The 17,878-nt window shown below is 39.7% G+C and overlaps 1 protein-coding gene across 1 annotated transcript in view; it reads right to left on the bottom strand.

Annotated features, from left to right (window-relative positions):
• Positions 1 to 632: 632 nt before the first annotated feature.
• Positions 633 to 17,878, bottom strand: part of marveld2b (MARVEL domain containing 2b) — a 32,102-nt gene continuing 14,856 nt past the window's right edge. Inside the window, exons 4-7 of the mRNA XM_059644787.1 lie at positions 14,463 to 14,611; positions 7,715 to 7,886; positions 4,414 to 4,464; positions 633 to 2,187 (exon numbers count right to left, since the gene is read on the bottom strand). Coding sequence (XP_059500770.1) covers positions 2,071 to 2,187; positions 4,414 to 4,464; positions 7,715 to 7,886; positions 14,463 to 14,611 — 489 coding nt within the window. The 3' untranslated portion in view covers positions 633 to 2,070. The remainder of the gene's footprint in view (positions 2,188 to 4,413; positions 4,465 to 7,714; positions 7,887 to 14,462; positions 14,612 to 17,878) is intronic.

Here is a 17,878-nt window from a genome sequence, read left to right as displayed (position 1 = left end):
TTATGAGATGATGAAAACTAACCGGAGTGCAGAGTCCACAGTATCAGCAGTGGGAAGGGAGAGTTTAAAAAGGAAAGCAATGTTAGCAGACACACAGCATGTGGTCAGCAAGAGCACAGAATTGGGCAATTTGGTTTGTTGCTTGTACGAAAAGTGTCTCAAAGAGCCCTGTGGTAAGTTGCATCATGGTTGAATACTGAGAGATTGGAGGTAGGGAATTGGGACAGCAGAATATCAGAGGGGAGACAAGTTTAAAAACAAAAGAGTTAAACTGAAAATAGGGATCAGCTTTGGTCTATAGTGGCAGCCAAAACAAATGTACTTCAGAAACTGAACACAAAAAAAGGTTAATTGGAAATAAAGAGGAGATAATTAGGAGGAAAGTCCAGACTTAAATTTGAGTTGGATAATAATGACTTGATAATGTGAAGTTTGGAAGATGACACTGTTGTACAGGAACAAATCCACATAGTTCTTGCACAAAGCAGAACTTCTTAACAAGATAAATTTTCACGTGCACAATGACTACAGCATAAAAATTAGATGTGACTAGATACACAAAAGGTTGATATAACCAGTGATCAGAAAACAAAAGATTCTTGATGTAAAATTTATTTACAATGTTGCACAATTATTTAAAAATATTCCATTTACAAAATTTTGTCACAGTACAATTCTTAAATTTTTCAAGTTTATTGTGGAAACATGTGCTTTAGTTAACCATAGTTAGTTTGGCATGAATAGCATAAAATGGTTACCAGTAGATTTTTAACCCCAATGTATTAGAAGGAACATTTTGTTGAAAAGGCAAAAGAAGTCTGAGGCACAGCTTTACAAACTAGATACAAAAAATCAGAAACATAATGTTCAACTTGCATGAACAAAACATCACTAAAATACAAAAATCCCTTTATCTTAAATCAACTGTTAAAAATATAGTGTATAAATTGCAATGATGTGGTTCAAGTCAGTAGAAATGAATTTTATAGTTTCAACGCTTTCAAATAGGCTCGGATATAAAATTTCAAGTGCTGGACAAGTTACCTTAAGAAGTAGAATATGAAAATTGCGTTGTAACAAAAGAAATCAACTTTAAAAACAGATCACAAGATACAGGTGAGACAGGCCATCTAACCCTTAATCATGTAACCTAACTGACTCTTGAAAGAGTCCAAGGCTTGTTGCTTCATGAATCCACAATTTTCATTACAGGCATTAATGGGCATTGCTCAAAGGCCAACCTCAGACTTGTGCTCAAACGTTTCCTTCTGCAATTTCAGCCTATTTAACATTTTTTAGTATCCCATGCAGCATGTCTAGATTAGCCTTCACTCTTCAATTCATCTATATATCTCTACAAGATCTTTTATTTCTATTGCTATTCATCAAATTTTAACTAAAAGCTTCTGATTTTAAGAATCAACCTCATGGCTATTCCCTACAAAATCTCCAGAGCCTGAATATTTACGGCTTATGTTTGGTAATATTAGATCAGAGTGAAAAGACAGCTATACAAAGTAGATTTTTGTACCATATCTGACCTCACCTCAGTGAAACATATTCTGTTTCATTCTTTTAAAATGAAGCTACATGTGAGCTGGAAATCTGCACAAAGCTTATTCGTTTTCTTCTAGTCAGTTACAAGTACTATTTTTTCTGAGGAGACTTAGTTGCAGCATTTAATATATACCAGCTGAATCCAAATTCCAGAACTCAATGAATTCAGTAGGCTAAATAAGGCATTGAATGAAAAGGTTCGTTAACTTTACACGGTATGCAAAATAGTTCGTATAAAAATATTTCTAACTAGTATACAAGATAAATATCAAAAATTTGCACAAACATTTACTATTTCGAACAAATATATATGTGTCAAGGCAAGGCTAATCCAAATTGGGAGCAAAGGAAACCAAATTTGGTTCCTTGTTCCACTTAGTCCAATTTCAAGCCTCGAGAAAAGTTTAAAATAACAGAGGGGGTTTTTCTAATTAATAATAGACAGCAAAATAAATCAAGTTTTGTCATTTAGTTATGAAGAAAACCTGCAGTAGAGGGGTTTTGCAAAACCTTTTACATGTTAGCATTCCAATTCATGACTTTGTCGTATTCTTGAATCCTCTGTTTGATATGAGAGAGTTTGTTTTTCAAATATTCACAGCGTTCTTTTTTCTCCAGGAATGTAGGATCCTGCAAAAATGGGAAGCATTACATTATCCAGTGCTGATGCTGTGTTTATAATCTTAATGTACTAAATTTTAAAAAACCCAAGCTATAGAGTGAGCATTGCACATTTTGAAGTATATTATGAATTCTGGGTTTTCTCAAATTGAATTCAACATGCATAATGGTGATCCATTTCAAAAGACAGAAAAGTTACCATTGTACACAAATATATTGTTTGGATATAACCATTTTCTACCGGAGTCAGCTTCTTCAACACAGAATTCCACAGTTGAGAATAGAACATTCCAGAAGAAAAATAATTTTTTTCATAACAGTTTAGTTTTCCAGTTCTTTCAAATTTAGAATTGTAAACACACAAAATTTGGTGAGTGGGAAAATATCAGATCAACCCTGCTTAGTCAGCATTCTTATGATGTATGAAGCATTATGCATAGGCAACATCCAACAACCAGTATGCATGTAATCTTATGAAAATGGCAAAAATTTAAAAAGGGTAAATTCCTCTTCAAACCGCTTAGGTATTAGATGACATAGTGTGGAGCTGGATGAACACAGCAGGCCAAGCAGCATCTCAGGAGCACAAAAGCTGACTTTTCGGGCCTAGACCCTTCATCAGAGGGGGGATGAGGAGAGGGTTCTGAAATAAATAGGGAGAGAGGGGGAGGTGGACTGAAGATGGATAGAGGAGAAGACAGGTGGAGTGGAGAGTATAGATGGGGAGGTAGGGAGGGGATAGGTCAGTCCAGGGAAGACGGACAGGTCAAGGAGGCGGGATGAGGTTAGTAGGTAGGAAATGGAGGTGCGGCTTGAGGTGGGACGAAGGGATGGGTGAGAGGAAGAACAGGTTAGGGAGGCAGAGACAGGCTGGGCTGGTTTTGGGATGCAGTGGGGGGTGGGGATGAGCTGGGCCGGTTTTGGGATGTGGCGGGGGACAGGGAGATTTTGAAGCTGGTGAAGTCCACATTGATACCATTAGGCTGCAGAGTTCCCAAGCGGAATACGAGTTGCTGTTCCTGCAACCTTCAGGTGGCATCGTTGTGGCACTGCAGGAGGCCCATGATGGACATGTCATCTAAAGAATGGGAGGGGGTAGTTAAAATGGTTCGCGATTGGGAGGTGCAGTTGTTTATTGCGAACCGAGCGGAGGCGTTCTGCAAAGCAGTCCCCAAGCCTGCGCTTGGTTTCCCCAATGTAGAGGAAGCCACACCGGGTACAATGGATACAGTATACCACATTGGCAGATGTGCGGTCGACAATCCGACCCAGCACCTGCAGTTCCAATTACCTCTGATACAATAGGTATTAGATGGTCCAGAATTCTAAACTGACCATACTTGCATCAGGTAATAGGTGAAGTTGTCACAGTCCCAGAGGACCACAGTTCAGTGCTCACAGAGACGACTGATGACAGTAGAAGGGTCACAATGTCTCAGTTCAATGTTGATGTCAAGAAGGTGGTACTTTCACAATAACCTCAGCCACTCTGCATTGCAAAAGTCATGCAGCCAACTGAACTAACTGACCCCTTAAACATGTATGAATTGGTATTTCATAGATAACACAGTGTGGAGCTGGAGGAACACAGCAGGCTAGGCAGCATCAGTGGAGCAAGAAAAGTTGACGTTTTGGGTCGGGACCCTTCTTCAGAAAATGTTTTTTTTGAAGAAGGGTCCCGACCTGAAACATCAACTTTTCTTGCTCCTCAGATGCTGCCTGGCCTAGTGTGTTCCTCCAGCTCCACTCTTATCTCTGACTCCAACATCTACAGTTCTTACTATCTCTGAGCTGGTTTTTCACTTATTTTTCACCAATGATCACCTCCACATTCAGGCAGCCAAGGTATTACATCATCTAATATGAAGGTTTTGACCACTAATGAAGCAGATTAACTGAATCAGATGGACACATGGGGCTTGTAAAAGTTGCACAAGCCTTCAAAACTTAAGTATAGAAAGACTCAAATCATTCAAAATGAAGATTGTTTCTGGAAATTCAATGATGCCTAACATTGAGGTAACAGCATGATAAATTGTTTTCAAATAGATAGAAATGCCTTGCAACAGAATGTTGCTGACATCACTGGAGCAAGTCACCAGGATATGGAACATTTTAGTTACAATATACGGATTTCCAATCACCATCACTAAATTCACAGTTCTCATCAAGGTGAGATCAAATGCAATTTCACAACAGACAAGCTTCCTGAAAAAATGTTTCTTCTTTACTTACATTTTTTTTCTTCTGATATTCATGGAAAACTTTTGTGATCCTGTCATACTCCTAAAGTTAGAAAACATGTAAATACTTAATAACACCTTAATCCAGAATGTCCAAGTGCCCAATTAAACATGAAACTCAAGCTTATTCCCAATGATAGAACATTTACACATTGTAAAGGCTTTCTTTAGCAAACAGAAACATTCTTCTCTGCCTCTAAACACATTTGAAGTAATAAAATTGTAAAACCTTAAGTTTGCAGATCTGAAGTCCTCCATTTAAAAAAAACCTATAAAGTTTATACAAATGGTGGTTTGGTTTAGGGATGGACAGTGAAATTAAGCCACTCCAAGGATGCTCTCCCACTCTGTGCAGTGGCTGAATTAGAGCTCGACTGGTACTATACTCAATGGCCTCTTGATAAAAGTACCAGAACGATCCTAGCAACTGTGGAAGAAATTGGATCTAATGAAAACTCACTCTCAAAATAGTCAAGAGGGAAATGTGCAGATTTTTCTCAAATAATACAAAGGCCTTTTTTGCAAATTGCAGTTTTAGTTTTTTTTCTTACTTGTATAGAAATGACAAGTTGGATTTAATACTGTTGTTCAGTATTGGCAACATTTGGTTCACTTAAAACTTGTAAGCTCCAAGGCACTTTTGAGTTTCAATTTGATCTTTTAATAAAAAAAAAGTAACTGATGATGGAAGGAGGAGTGAAAAGAGGAAAGCAACGCTGTTTCAGTGTTTAATTGTGTATGGCAATTCAAATGCTAACTCCTCCATTGTTTTTATCTAGTTTTTTAATATGCACATTCTTCCAGTTGGTCTTCAATGTTACTTCTCGGTTGGGCAAGCTGGTACACAAATAGAGTAACAAAAATAAATCTTGCTAAATCAAAACCATAAACGACCTAGAATTCCAGATTTGCAGTCAAGTTCAAACATGCACTACACAAGATGAGGATTGCTGGTTTATTGCAATAAATAACTCAGACTGTTTTGATTACATAAGATTCTTAGAATTGTGCAAAGTGTGCATTTTGCCAATGTACGGTCCTCTTGAGTCAGTGCAGCCAGCAAGAACATGAGGCTGGGCCAAAATCAATTCTATCCCCAGTAAACAAACAACATGCACAATTCCTAGCAAGACAGAATGGAATGTGGTATGGACCACACTTGATTTTGCTCCCTCCCTCATTCATGCAGAGAGGTCAATTATTATATCAACAAGTTGCCTTTGTTTGAATCAAGTAATTTAGCAGAGATAAAGAAAAGTTAAGCAATAAGAGTCCAAAAATGATTCCTTCTGATTTCTGAATTTTCAAGTAAAATTTTTTAAGTTTCATCATGAAAAGCTACAACTTCCTTGACAGGACGTTCCAAATCTACAACCTCCACCATACAGAACTTGGCTAGTAGGTACGTATATGAACATTTCCATTGCAACGTTTTCTCAAAACCACACTATCCGGACTTGAAATGACACAGTTGTTTTAATGTCACTGAGTCATTAAATCCTAGAAAGTTCCCACCTAACAGCACTATGGGCACATTGATAACACAAAGACCACAGCAGTTCCAAAAGGAAGCTCTCCACCACCTTAAAAGGGCAATTAAGGATGAGTAGCAAATGCTGGACTTACTAGCCACATTCAAGAACAAAGAAGAGAATGTGCATAATAAAACACTCGACTAAAGCAATGTAGAAGTTAAGAATTTAGCTTTTGAATTGTCATAAACAATGAAGTACTGAATCAGCACTGTTTTCCTCTTCTCACTCCTTCCATCATGTGTCACATGAATTTTTTTTTAAGTGAACAATGAACTAACTCACATCACTTACACTCAGAATCCCTACAGTGTGGAAACAGGCCCTTCAGCCCAACAAGTCTACAACGATCCTCAGAGCATCCCACCCAGACCCATCCCTGAACACTACGGGAAATTCAGCATGGCAATCCACTGAGCCTGCGCATCTTCAGACTGAGGGGGGAATCCAGAGCACCCGGAGGAAACCCATGCAGACATGGGGAGAATGTGCAAACTGCACAAGACAGATGCCCAAGAGAGGAATCGAACCTGGATCTCTGGCGCTGTGAAGCAGCAGTGCTAACCACTGTGCCACCATGCTGTCAGAAATATATATTTCTGAATTCTTACAAAAATCCTCACATATATTGATAATCATATAGGTTTTAGGATGTTTGTTTAAAGATGATCATTGGATCTGTTATTTTCTTTAAATAAAATATATAAAACTTTTTCCACTTTTTAATACATCCCAACCAGGAGCTAAGTAAATTTGGTCAGCATTACCTCCAGAAATATGGTCCCTCTACTGGATGAATATGCAATTACGTGTTTTGGACTTAAAAGGGATATATAGTATATATGCGTGTCTACATTTTGATGATCTTGAAAGAAGGCAATTTATGCAACACTTTTCAGATCCTCAGGATGTTTCAGAACCAACAAATAATATTTGAAATAGTCACACTGCTTGAAGGCTAATGATTTTAATAATTTTCAACTCTTCGCAGATAACTTGAGCAGTGCAAAATCTCAACCAGCAACAGAAAAATTATGATTAATATGTTTGAGATATCTGGGTCAAGGAGTTAACGGTCATTCTAATAATACCAAACTTTTCATAGTCATATGGATCTGCAAACCAGGCAGCCATTTAGTTCTTTACCTGAAAGCCAGACCTTGCACAAGTTATTGCAACTCCAAATTTATGAGGAACAGCAACACATGTTTACTCACTTTCTAGATCAAGGCACTGCTGGGTAGGCAAATATCTATTGCTCATCCCTAATTACCCAGATGGCAAGTCAAAACTCAAAACACATCACCTGGTCTGGCCTAAACGTGAATCCAGACCTACAAAGACTATAGTTTCCTTCCTTAGGAGGTCATTAGTGAATTAGATGGGTTTTTCTGATGATCAACAATGGTCATCATCTTACTTGTTAATTCCAGGTTTCGTTTTTATATATTGAAAGTCAAATTCTGTCATTTGACATTGTAGGATTTGAACCAGGGTTCCCAGCATATTACTAGAATCTAGTGGCAGTCCAGTCTAATTCCTTTAGGTCATTGCTTTCCCACAGTCACCGATGTCCTCCAGTAGCAGCCAATATTTCAATCAAATTCACAAGGCAAAGCTGCAGTTACCTCTACAAAGTTGCACTTGTAGAGCTACCAAACACTTTAGATTTTCTGACACATGGTCCCACTTCAGCTTAAATATCTTCCAAGATATTAAATCAGACATTTTGTCAGATTTCACCAGACTCGGTGCACTAACCTGTTGGGTCTCTGCATGTTGAGGAAGTCTGCTCATCATAGCATCCATTTCACTGAACTTTTTCAGAACAGTTTGTACTTCTGCATGAAGCTCTTTGTACTCTGCATGCTGGTCATTAAATACAGCTTTGTAACGTTCACGTTCTTCAGGGGTTCGAATAGAAGGATATTTACTAAAACAAAAGAGAAAACTCAAAAATTCACCACCACATCCTTTTAAAGCGCTGTGAATGGCAAACTCATGTCAGCAACTAACAGATAATTTTGATATTCTGAATGAGCATAAGTAAGTTGTAAATGTCAGTTTCATTTGTTGTATAAAGTATTTAATCTTCCTAACAGGATACATTAAAGTGGGGAAGAGATGCTGATTAAATCATCTCTGAAGTTAGGTGCAGTTATTCATTGAATACCACCACAAATCAATTTCAGATTAAGAACCATATTAACATGCTTTTAATTCTCAGTATGTTGGACACTTGGGTAGCCAAGGACAACATGCATTTGACAACCTCGATGTCGCAAGGTGCGAAGTGGCCAGCCTATTTAATTAAATGGTTCTGATACAACAAGTACTTCTCTCGGACGTAATCCAGCAAGTTAAGATTCAAGAATATTGCTGGATATGGATGAAATGTGACTCTGGTGCCAAAGACTGATTTCCTTCCATTGCCAAACCAGTTGACCTTGTACAAAAATCACTGGCATTATTTTGACTGCAATGTTTAAAACTGGATTTGAATTCTCTAACTGGTGGGATGTGACTTTATTTCCCCCTCCATTCTTGAAAGCAGTGATATATTTATTAACTTCTAATTGTCTGGAACCATTCATAATGTAGGGAATTGTGAAAAATTGGTTAGGACGTCCATTAACTCTGGAGCGTAGGTTATCAGGTTCTGGAGACTTAGTGCATTTTAGTTTCTCTAGCATTTTAATTTCCTGGCTCAGAGCACTGAGGTTACCCACTTGCCGATATTCAATTTGTGACTTCTGATGTGAGGAGATGCAAAACAACTTTTCGATGTCTAACATTTCCTCATTCCTATCTCTGTTTTAAGGAACAAAGTAGCTACTTCCTTTCTCCTTATAATTATAAAATTTCCTTATAATTGTAAAAACTCTTTAAAAACCTCATTCAAGGCCATTTCTCCCTTATCAGCATTTCAGTAGCCCTTTGCTTGTTTATAAGACTCAGACTTTTCCCCCCTTTTATTCATTCATGGGAAGAGGGCATTGCTGGCCATTTATAGCCCACTGGTAATTCCCTACAGGGCAGTTAAGAGTCAACCACATTGCTGTGGGTCTAGAATCAAAAGGACATCAGTGAACCAGATGGGTTTTTCCTGACAATCAACACTGAATTCATGGTCATTCCAGATATGTATTGAATTCAAATTCCACCATCTGCTGTGGCGGGATTCGAATCTGGGTCCCCAGAATATTATGTCAAGGTTAATAATCTAGTGACAATACCACGAGGCCAGCACCTCCCCACACTGTCTCTTTTAATCTAATGCTTACTTTAATATAAGCTTTGAATGGATCTAGGATTAGATTTTAAATGAACATATTGAATAGTTTGATCAATGTCTCCCATTGTATATTTTAGTCTATTTATCCAATAATACCTCATGCCTATGCAACCGGTTAAGATTACTGGGAGTGTTATTTTCAAACTTTTGTTTAACTTAATCATTATTACTATTTCCAGTACTTTACTATGACATTATTAACTCTGAACAATACTAAATCTGAGCTTTATCCCTAATTGAGTTTACAACATTCTTTTAGGAAACTATTGTAAAATCATTCTACAAGCTTTATTCTGGGAAACAATTGCAATTTTTATGGGTCAAGTCTTTATGAAAGTTAAAGGTTCCCTTCATTAGGTGTTTAATGCTGTACTCGATTGTTGATTTCGGGCTAATAAACCACTACCAGCAGTGTTGGTTCTTGCTGTTCTTCATTGCCACCCACAATGATTCAACTTGGAAAGTCCATTTCTCACTCATGCCCTTAAATCAGCTATCTACTGAGTGTTGCCCTTTCTCTTTTGTCATTCAGGATGCTTTGCATCCTGGAACACATTTTCTAACATTGGCAATCTTGCAACAGCAGTTCTGTAATCAGAATCAGGCCTGAATCATTTACATGTATTTCTGCCACTTGTTCATCTATTTTACTGCTTTGCTCCATGCATTCAGATAGTCATTTTTTAAGCCATTTCCTGCTTGTACCGTAGTCAGATAAGTTGAGTGGATCAGAACTTAAATAAATGGACAAGCTTTTATCCTGGTCTTTTAAACCAACCTGAACTAAGATAACAAGAAAATCATTTTGTGAGGAAGGGTCTAGGCACAAAACGTCAGCCTTCCTGCTCCTCTGCTGCTTGGCCTGCTGTGTTCATCCAGCTATACACCTTGTTATCTCAGATTCTCCAGCATCTGCAGTTCCTACAATCCCTTCATCTGAACTATGTGACTTCTTACTTTACAGATATCTTTTCTTACTCTGTCAGAAACAGGAGGCAGTGATGTAGTGGTAATGTCAATGAACTATAATCCAGTAACTCCTGGCTAATATTCAGAGGATGTGGGTTTGAACCTCGCTAACAAAATGTCTTGATCTCTGCTCACTCCCCTTTTACAGTCCTTGTCATTCAATTTGCCAGGACACTGTTCCTTACAGTATATGATCAAAAGAACGTCTCCACCCTCCCCCGCCACACCCCCAAGTGCCAGTGCTCCATCAATCAAAACCAATTTCTCACAATCTCTGAATGCATGGTTCAGCTCAACTATCTATTTATCCCATGTCGATTTGCTCAGGGATCAAGTAGAAATCCAAATTTCACCAACTTTGTGGTTCTTCTTTTCATTTTAGAAAACTCTTACTCCTTCAGCAATTTTTTAAAATAAATTCTAGCTGGGCTGTGGATACAACATTTCCCCTCCTGCTCCAAGTTCATCACACCTTGTCCCAAGATTTCCCTCATATTGGCCCCAGTCATTGGGACGCATCTTTGATCACAAGAGTGTCTATTCCCCCAGTGATACTGACCGCTAAAACTACATTCCTTTTCACTCCCTCTCTGCACTATGGTTGATTTGCCCATACATTATGTAGTCCCTGCTCTCATCCACACAAGCTATGTGGATCTTGGAGGGGCTTCCAAAATAATAAAACTCAATTCCCAAGGGCTATTAATAAAAGAAAACTACATTAATTTTGATTTTTGGGGACTCCTTTCTCGTTCTTGCCAAGTTTAGAACATAATTTGGGGTATTTCCTTGTAATTTAATCGGTATTCTTTCAAATTTGGTTTTGAAATATAGAGACTGCTAATGATAAGATCGGATTTATCTAAAATTTGATGTGATAAAAAAGCAATTGCTTACACCATGCCTTCACAATTACTGTGCGTTGATCACTTATCAATGCTGTGACAGACAGATACATTTGCAACAATTTTTTGGCAATAAGAGATTAAGTTGGTTATTTCCTTATTGTTTCCCTGATTGCCTGCTACAGACTTAATCCAGTGGCAATGCCCTTGCAGGCTCTGCAAGTCATGGCACTGTTAAGTCACTCTTGGTGATGAACATTAAAGTCCCCAATCCAGAGTACAGGCTGCCCCCTTGGCACCTTCAGTGCTTTGTCCAAGTGTTATTCTGGTGTTTCAAGTGGAGCAGTACTGATTCATTAGTTAGGGAGACTGGGACGGTTGGATGACAAAGTGGGTAGTAATCTGCAGGTGGTTTCCTTGTTCACACTTGACCTGATGCCATGGAAAATAAAATGCATGTTGAGGACTGAACAGACAACTACCTTCTGATTGTATTCCACTGAACTGACATTTCCACTGGGTCCATCCTGCTCACAGAACAGGTCATACCAAGGGATGGTGATAGTGATGTCTTGGATTTAGTGTTACACTTAGAATCAGATGTCAGACTGTTTAAAAAAAACCTGAAAACTACAGATGCTGGAAATCAGAAACAAAAACTAAAATGGCTGGAAAAACTGGAGTTGTGAAGGAGGATCAGTGGACCCAAAATATTAACTCTGATTTCTCTCCACAAGTGCTGCCAGAAATGAGTTTTCCAACAATTTCTGTTTTTGTAACATCAGACCGTTGCTTGTCTAACCTGTGGGACAGCGTTCCAAATTTTGGTGCAAGTGCCTAGATGTTGCTAAGGAGAACTTTGCAGGGTCAACAATGCCGGGTCAATGCTGATAGTCCACGTACCTAATATAAACCCTCTACTTAAGAAAAGAAGCAGAGATAAATCAAGGAATTATAGACTTGTCAGCCTGATGTCGGTAGAGGGCCAAACTGTAGAGTAGATTATTAGTTGAGCATCTGGAAAGCAGTGGCAGGACTGGACAGAGTCAGCATGGATTTATGAAAGGGAAATCATGCGTGACAAATCTACTAGAATTCTTCGAGTATATAATGAGTAAGAGTTGAAGGACAGGAGCTAGTGGATGTGGTCTATTTAGATTGCTGGAAGGCTTTCAAAGTGTGAGTAAATTTAAAACACATGGATTTGGGATAGTGTATTGAGATGGACAGAAACCTGTTTGGCAGACAGAAAACAAAAGTGGAGAAATAAATCTTGGAGTGGCAGGCAGCAACGAGTGGGATGGCACAGGGATCAGTGCTATGGTCCCAGCTATTCCCAATATTTATTAATGATTAGGCAAGGAAATCACAAGTATGATCTTCGAAGTTTGCAGATGATACAAAGCTAGTTGGTAGAGTGACCTGTGAGGAGGATGCAGAGACGCTTCAGTGTGATTTGGACAAGTAAATGCGTGACAGATGCATTATAATGTGGATAAATATGCAACTATCTACTTAGGGTAGCAAAAACAGGGAGGCTGATTAGCTGAAGAAGGTTCTGAGGAAGGGTCACCAGACCCAAAATGTTAACTGTTTTCTCCTTCACAGATGCTGCTAGACCTGCTCAGCTTTTCCAGCAACTCTCTTTTTGCGGCTTATTAGTGGAATGGTTATAAATGGAGAGAGGAGAACATGCAACAGGACCTGGGTATCCTCATAAACTGGTTGTCATGTGAGGTAACAGCCCATGGATCTGCATGGTTAAGTTACCAAATAGCACGTTGGCCTTCACAGCAAGAGGATGAGTGTACAGGAACAGGGACGCTTTGCTGCAATTATACAGAGCCTTGATGAGATAACACTTGAAATATTGAGTGCAGTTTTTGTCTCCTTATTTAAGGAAGGATGTTCTCGCTGTAAACGGAGCGCCAAAGGTTTACCTGGGATGGCAGGTCTGACCAATGGGTACAGACAGAATTGGTTAGGGTTGTATGTAGTGGAGACCAGAAGAATTGAGGGCTGGGGGAATAGAATCGCACAGAAACCTAGACAAGCTAGATGCAGTAAGGATATTGTGGCCAGTGAATCCAGAACCAAGAGTTACAGTCTAACAATATAGGCTGCAGTATTTAATATTGGAATGAGACGACATTTCCTCACCCAGAGAGTGGTGCGCCTGTAAAATTAGTAACACAGAAAACATTGTCTGATTTCAAGAGGAGTTGGATATAACACTTCAGGCAAAAGGGATCAAACCGTATGGGAAAAAAATCAGGAACAGACTACGGAGTTGGAATTTCAGCCATGACCATAACAAAAAACCATTTCCACTCCCCCTCCCATTCTTTAGATGACATGTCCATCATGGGCCTCCTGCAGTGCCACAATGATGCCACCCGAAGGTTGCAGGAACAGCAACTCATATTCCGCCTGGGAACCCTGCAGCCTAATGGTACCAATGTGGACTTCACCAGTTTCAAAATTTCCCCTTCCCTCAACGCATCCCTAAACCAGCCCAGTTCGTCCCCTCCCCCCACTGCACCACACAACCAGCCCAGCTCTTCCCCTCCACCCACTGCATCCCAAAACCAGTCCAACCTGTCTCTGCCTCCCCAACCTGTTCTTCCTCTCACCCATCCCTTCCTCCCACCCCAAGCCGCACCCCCATCTACCTACCTACTAACCTCATCCCACCTCTTTGACCTGTCCGTCTTCCCTGGACTGACCTATCCCCTCCCAACCTCCCCACCTATCTTCTTTTCTCTCCATCTTCAGTCTGCCTCCCCCTCTCTCCCTATTTATTCCAGAACCCTCACCCCATCCCCCTCTCTGAAGGAGGGTCTAGGCCCGAAACGTCAGCTTTTGTGCTCCTGAGATGCTGCTTGGCCTGCTGTGTTCATCCAGCCTCACATTTTATTATCTTGGATTCTCCAGCATCTGCAGTTCCCACTATCTCTAACAAATGGTACAGCAGGTTCAAAGGATTCCTTTCTTGTTCCTCTACTTCTCGCTTTTGATCCAACAAGTGGCTCACTACAGCATTCAGAATCAACCAAATTACTATGGGTCTGAAGTCACAGGTGGGCAAGACCAGGTAAGGATGGAGAAATTTCCTTCCCTACAAAAAAAGGACATTAGTAAACCAGGTGGGTTTTCAAAATGATTACCTTTTTAAATGGCAAATACTTTTTTAAAAAAATTCAAATTTACATTCTGCCACGTTGAGATTCAAACACATCCTGCCCACTCCCAGTTAAAGAGCTGAAACTGTGCAAAAGAAAGAAAGCTCCCCTGACCTGTCTCAGTTTTATTTATTACATACAGTATGCAGCCCCACCTGTCAACACCATTCAGACAGGATCCAGGGTTCAAAAATTTAAATTTGTAAACTTATACTCACGCAATGTAGTCAGCCATCACAAGTGGTTTCGGAATATGCCCTGCAGGAATATATCCACTTAGTACCGTAGGTTTCATTTCACCTGGTCGCAATTCTTTCCGGTTTGTATCAACAGCTACAGATCTATCACCATTAACTCCCAACGCACTCTATAATTAAAAGTGAACACAAACTGGAGTTCTACTTTTATGGAACTTAGGAGTGAGAACGATCGCATAAAGGTGCGGCTGACTTTTCCAAGAATACACAATCATTATTGAGGACATTCTAAAGCCCCAATATCCTACAAATAAATTCAAACATCCTGATAAAGCACCTCCCAAACCCACAACCACTTCCATCTACAAGGACAAGGCAGCAGATGGGAACACCACCACCAACAGGTTCCCTTCTAAGCTATTCACCAACCTAACTTGGATGAAAGATATGCTATTCCTTCACAGTCACCAAGTCAACATCCTGGAATTCCCTTGCTAATATTGTGAGTCTACTGATAACACACCTAAGTGTAGCTCCTCACCATCACCTTCTCAATGGCAACTGGGTAGAGACAATAAATGCTAGCCTAGCTAGCAATACCAACATTTCACACGTGAGTTTTAAAAAAAATCTACTGAAAAGATTTGTTTCCTACATCGTAGCAACCATCGCTTGTAATGTATTTTCTCTTCCAGAATCCAGGATTATGTTAAATATGTTCATATTTGTCTCATTGTTCTTTGGATTTTGATTATTCTGAAAGATGCCACGAACTGAAAATGCATTCTAGGACTGAAGTTTTCCATCCTAGCTGACTCAGTTGGTAATTTAGGTGCAAATTTGTATGATGTTTGTTTTTGAAGGTCTTCATTTAAATTATGGTGTTTCAGCTCAGTTGATTGAGTAAGTTAAGGGGAGGGATAGGATTTATGACCATCTGGAAGAGCATGGCTTGATCAAATACAGTCAACACGGCTTTGTGAGGGGTAGGTCATGCCTTACAAACCTTAGAGTTTTTTGAGGACGTGACTAGAAAAGTTGATGAGGGTCGAGCTGTGGATGTGGTGTATATGGACTTCAGTAAAGCATTTGATAAGGTTCCCCATGGTAGGCTCATTCAGAAGTCAGGAGGAACGGGATACAGGGGAACTTAGCTGCCTGGATACAGAATTAGCTGGTCAACAGAAGACAGCGAGTGGTAGTAGAAGGAAAATATTCTGCCTGGAAGTCAGTGGTGAGTGGGGTTCCACAGGGCTCTGTCCTTGCGCCTCTACTGTTTGTAATTTTTATTCATGACTGGGATGAGGGGATTGAAGGATGGGTCAGCAAGTTTGCAGACGACACAAAGGTTGGAGGTGTCGTTGACAGTATAGAGGGCTGTTGTAGGCTGCAGCAGGATATTGACAGGATGCAGAGATGGGCTGAGAGGTGGCAGATGGAGTTCAACCTGGATAAATGCAAGGTGATGCATTTTGGAAGGTCGAATTTGAAAGCTGAGTACAGGACTAAGGATAGGATTCTTGGCAGTGTGGAGGAACAGAGGGATCTTGGTGTGCAGATACATAGATCCCTTAAAATGGCCACCCAAGTGGACAGGGTTGTTAAGAAAGCGTATGGTGTTTTGGCTTTCATTAACAGGGGGATTGAGTTTAAGAGTCGTGAGATCTTGTTGCAGCTCTATAAAACTTTGGTTAGACCGCACTTGGAATACTGCGTCTAGTTCTGGTTGCCCTATTATGGGAAAGATGTGGATGCTTTGGAGAGGGTTCAGAGGAGGTATACCAGGATGCTGCCTGGACTGGAGGGCTTATCTTATGAAGAGAGGTTGACTGAGCTCGGTCTCTTTTCATTGGAGAAAAGGAGGAGGAGGAGGCGGGACCTAATTGAGGTATACAAGATAATGAGAGGCATAGATAGAGTTGATAGCCAGAGACTATTTCCCAGGGCAGAAATGGCTAGCACGAGGGGTTATAGTTTTAAGCTGGTTGGTGGAAAGTATAGAGGGGATGTCAGAGGCGGGTTCTTTACACAGAGTTGAGAGAGCATGGAATGCGTTGCCAGCAGTAGTTGTGGAAGCAAGGTCATTGGGGTCATTTAAGAGACTGCTGGACATGCATATGGTCACAGAAATTTGAGGGTGCATACATGGGGATCAATGATCGGCACAACATTGTGGGCTGAAGGGCCTGTTCTGTGCTGTTCTATGTTCTATTAAGTTTCTGTCTCCAATTTGTGAATTACACATAGAGGACAGGGCAGGGGGGGATTTCTCATTTGATGGTGCACAGTTACAAGGAAAAGGATAGGAACCAAGTATCAAATGACTTCCCGATAAATGTTTTTAGATACAAAGGTAATATGTTTCATACATACCAGTGAATAAAAAGTTTGCTGTCCAAGAACATGGTCAAGAGTTTCAACTGCACAAATTATCTTTATTGAGATTACACGATCCCAGAGCTGACTACTCTAGCCTGTTTGAAAAGTATATCGAATGACTTGAATATCATGTCTTTAATGCATGCTCACCACCTCAAAGCACAGGTGAGAAAGGCCAAACAGTGCATTTCAGGAATTCATTGCAGACATTTACATAATTCTAGGGTCTTTGCTTTAACTAATGAAGGGAAAGTTCATTGTATTGAAATGCTTGGGAGGAAAGTCCAGATAGCAATAATTTTGTTTTTACAAGTTTGAACAGATATCTTCTCACTCTTCAGTTATTTTCTATATTAACCTTTATAACACTATTTAATATTTTATCAACTTTGATTAAATTAACCCTTGGGCATCATTTGAGGATGAAAAACCCAAGCTTCTCCAGCCTTCCCTACACGTAAAATCTTTAAAATTGGAGCAGCTGTTTTAACTCTCATCCTGTTTTCAATACTAGGTCCCTTTGCTGTAGGGATCATATTAAGGGTGACCAGAGCTTGCCAAGTTGCAGCATAACTTCTAGACTTGTACTCTGCATTTCTGATAATGTAATTCAGCATCCTACTTGTTTTATAGATCATTGCTTTGTGACCTTTGGGCACATAATGCCTATGACTACCAACATCTTACACCGCATGAATTTGTATCAATACCATTCAAGATCTGTAATGAATGTTTTCTTCCTTGGAGAATAACCTATTTTGAATTTAGTCTGCCAGCATTCTTCTTACATCTGCCTTGCAACTCATTCTATTGTTTCTAAATTATCACTCTTGTGCCATGATATGTCTAGGTTTGGCTCACTGCAAATTTCACCAAATGGCATTGAGTTACTTAGATTCTAAATAGTGGTGTTCCTACTAATTGGGAATCCGTACTCCATCCCATATCTACTCCTCTCACAAGTACTTTGCTACACTGAGAAATTGCTTTAAGTTCCAGAACCAATAGCATTTTGTGCATAATTGCCAAATATCTTGAAGAAAGGCATTATCTTGAAA

The sequence above is a fragment of the Stegostoma tigrinum genome, chromosome 3, assembly GCF_030684315.1.
Source record: "Stegostoma tigrinum isolate sSteTig4 chromosome 3, sSteTig4.hap1, whole genome shotgun sequence".
NCBI classification, from domain to species: Eukaryota; Metazoa; Chordata; class Chondrichthyes; order Orectolobiformes; family Stegostomatidae; genus Stegostoma; species Stegostoma tigrinum.
Note: the sequence above shows the minus strand (reverse complement) of the source record. Positions and strands in the feature narration are given on the sequence as shown.